The sequence below is a fragment of the Oryzias melastigma genome, linkage group LG12 (assembly GCF_002922805.2).
Source record: "Oryzias melastigma strain HK-1 linkage group LG12, ASM292280v2, whole genome shotgun sequence".
Classification (NCBI taxonomy): domain Eukaryota; kingdom Metazoa; phylum Chordata; class Actinopteri; order Beloniformes; family Adrianichthyidae; genus Oryzias; species Oryzias melastigma.
This window is the reverse complement of record NC_050523.1, coordinates 5055670-5059284: the sequence shown is the minus strand read 5'-3', so window position 1 is coordinate 5059284 and position 3615 is coordinate 5055670. Positions and strand designations below refer to the sequence as shown.

The window sequence follows — 3615 nt, the reverse complement described above, 5'->3', positions numbered from 1 at the left end:
TACGGTCCCATCTTTTACTCCATTATGCTGACATCTTAAAGGCCAGGGGCCAACACCCCCAGCGGTTATGCCTTAAGTATGCATTCAAGCCCAAACATTTCTTTCTTTAACAGACAAACAGATGGTTTTTGTTTGGTTAGATTGCGATACGCGTTTGTGCTCAAACTTATCAGCTCTCATTTTTGCACATATCTCACAAGGTTTCTGTTCAATATTTGAAAGTTTTCAGTTGGTTTGTTACAAACAGGCAGGCAGACAACTGGATTCAAGTGGAGCAAGTTTATTGGATAGATGTGTTGACAAAGCAGGAGTCAGACACTACTATAAGTCCATGAAGCTAAGGCATGGTCAGTCAGGCAGAGGTTAATAACAAGCATAGAAGTTTCAGGAATCCAAATTTGGAGAGTGTAGTTCAGGCGTGGGTCGGGGCAGGCAGCAGACAAACAGAGCCGAAATAGAAACAGGGTCAGGAAAACAGAATGTCAGGTCAGAATAATTATGCTCAGCAATGGAGACAATATGACACAAACAATACTTCGCGCTGAGAGAGGGCTGCTTAAGACTCAGGTCGATAATTGTCAATGGGATCCAGGTGAGGAGCATCTGGGGACTGAGCGCTGAGTAGGCCAGGACATGTATTGAGTCAATAGTCCAGGGATAACTTCTACCGGAGACCAGACAAGGAGATAAAGCTCTGACTCTCACAATTTATTTATTAAGGTAATTTGACTAATGTGGAGCAAGCCATATTATAGTTAAGCATTATGGTAAAAACTGCCCTGACGGGTGGATAATGAACAAACCTGTAAGGGCCATGCAGGTGGCTTGCACAGCATATTCAGATTGTAGACCACTTAGTGAACCTATAAAGTGAAAATTTTCCCGCAGATATTTTTCTACGGGTATGCGGCCAAGTGACAGGTTGTAGCAAACACTTATACAACATGCAAGGGTAAGTAAGGGTGAAGTAGGTAAGATACTATGGTGTCAAACAGATTTTTCTATTCTCCAACTCCTTTGAACTCTGAGTGCTGTGCGAAAGGAACCATATAGTGATATTCATGTAATACTACTGGCAGCTGGATGGCTCGGTTGGTTGGGTGTAGAATTGGTGCACGGGAAACAACGATTTGTTTCCAAAGGAAGGGTATGTGGTGTAAAACTCTTTGCCAAACCACATGTGCAAATTAGTAAAAGCTGGTTCGCAATGGCGAATGCGATGTGCTGAAAGGTGAATGACAACGACTTGCAGGCTCTTGCTCAAATTCTGATAGTAAAAATTAAGAAATTAGACAATTGGAGTGAAGTTTTATGAGTGCATCCTATGGGAACTTATGTATCACGGGCACACCCTGTGTACGTGATTAGTAAGGTGTAGTACTTGCATCTTACTAGTGACAAGAGGTAAGGGGCAGCATTCCTCATAGGTGCGTGCAACTTACATTATCCTTGCAAATACTTCAGGATACCCTTACCAAACATGCGACAATCGTACGATCCATTTTCATGACCTCCCTTAAGATGGCCGTACAAGCTTGAAGAGAGCTGCAAGACACTCCTGTGTTTCCCTTAAGGTGTAGCTTCTTCTCTCTACGACCCTCCAAGGACCAACCCAAAAAACAGCAGCACCCACACAGGTCAACTTAGCATACAGGTGTATGTGACTAAGTCTTTCACTGAAAGCCTCCACTGTCATTTACTGTAAAGCCTGTCGAGTTTCAAAGCAAACACATAAATAAACAAAAGGGGTGAATGTTGTTCTCTGAACAAATATTCAGTTCAGTAATGATTTCTTGCATCAGTGTCTCTTCAGCAAGTGGGAGAATTTTCTTGAAACTATAAAAGTAAATGTGGTCAATTTAATTCAGTTTTATATTGTTTATTATAATGAGATGAACAACCAGCAATAAAAAAAGAAGGTTTCAAGTTAATATTTTTGTTCAAAGTCATGGCGAAAAACTTTTTTAATATTCTGCTCAAAGGTAAAAAGACACATACTTTAGGATTCTCCTTTTGGGTTTCAGAACACCACCTAAATCTCTGCATGACCCATGTGCTGCTTTTCTCTCTTTCTGCATTCATCTGGTTCTCATTAGCGCTGCACAAAAATCTGGAATGTATCCGTGCCATAAAAAATGAGATTCAAATCAAAACTGAAGCTTTATTCAACCCAAGAATGTGAACCAAATTAAAAGTGATGGAAACCCTCATTACTGTCATGCTACTGCTTAAGCTTTTACTTAATACATATCAGACGACTTCTTAATTGGAGTAAATTTATATTCTTGAGTTTCAAAAACAATATGTTTTGCTTTTCCTTCATTTATGTGTTTTTGCTCTTTACCACTACAAAAATAATGTCATGTACTTCACTGTATGACGAAAATGTCCAAGGACATATTTCATAGTTTGCTTAGCAGTGTTCATCACTATTGGTGTCTCCTGTACATGAAGCTCCAGAGACTCCGTCTGTTTTGCATTGCCGAGTTCTGCTGCGTTTGCCTCCGCTGCAGCTGGACCAGGATGACCAGCACGACCAGTTGCCCAGCTGATTCACAGTAGGTCTTGTTGCTGATGTAAAATTCAAAAAGTTAACACACACAAAAAAAAGAACATAGTTATGTTTTGATAGTGTGTGTCCTACCTGGGCCTTTATTTTTGTCGGGTTTAAAGTTCTGGCAGGCCAAGCCCTCAAAGACGTCGGGGCACATGCAAATGCACCTTCCGTCCAGCAGAGCAAGAGTGCCTCCATTTTGGCAGGGCTTGCATTTGCACACGTTGTATTCAGCCACGTAGTCTTGTGTGGCCTGCTTCAGGTTTTGGATCCTGGCGTTTGCATCTGGCACAGCCAGTGGAACCAGCATGTAGATGGGCTCTGGCTGAGAATAGAGAGGGTGATGGGAGTTATTTTACTCAGAATTTTCAGCCCAATACAGGTATATTTAGTTCATAACAGCACAAAAACCTTTTTTTTTACATACAAATGAAACACTGTACTGGTGAAAAATAAGGATTCTGCTGGGCTACTGTCACTCCTTTGTCTTTAAGAATGCAGTTTTACAAAGTGTTGCATTATATTATCTCCTAATAATAATAAAAAGAAGTGTTCCAACAATGACTACTTGAGTTCCTTAACCCTTTAAAGGGTAACCAAACCCTAAAATAACTTTTTTTGGCTGTTGATCTCTATAAATTGGGCTTTAAAAGTGCTGTCTGTTGGTCATAGGCACATTTTTGACAAATTAAAACAAACTTGCTTAATTCTTTCCAATATACCGGTAGTCAAAAATCGTCTGTGTGATGCCCCCTACAGGTTGAATTGAGGTATTACAGTTGAATTTTGTGATTGGTCAAACCATGTAAGTTTCAGAAGTCTGACATCATAATCTGCATTTGAAAAAAAAAAAAAACATACATTATGATCATTGTATTTAAATGTTGGCCTATGAGACTCATATATTTGACCATTTCTTCAACTTCTTTAACTTCTTATTTATCTGACTACTAATCTAAATTTTCTGAAGTTGGCATGGTCAAAACCTTTGGGGAGTGTTGGAGGTTTACAAGGTACCCAAACCCTAAATCGACTCTTTTTGGCTCTTTACATCTACAAAT

The 3615-nt window shown here is 39.9% G+C and overlaps 1 protein-coding gene across 2 annotated transcripts in view; it reads right to left on the bottom strand.

The window, feature by feature from the left end:
- Positions 1–264: 264 nt before the first annotated feature.
- Positions 265–3615, bottom strand: part of c9 (complement component 9) — a 16692-nt gene continuing 13341 nt past the window's right edge. For both annotated transcript variants that reach the window (XM_024299968.2, XM_024299969.2), the window contains exons 10-11: positions 2645–2879; positions 265–2571 (exon numbers count right to left, since the gene is read on the bottom strand). In XM_024299968.2, coding sequence (XP_024155736.1) covers positions 2414–2571; positions 2645–2879 — 393 coding nt within the window. In that variant the 3' untranslated portion in view covers positions 265–2413. The remainder of the gene's footprint in view (positions 2572–2644; positions 2880–3615) is intronic.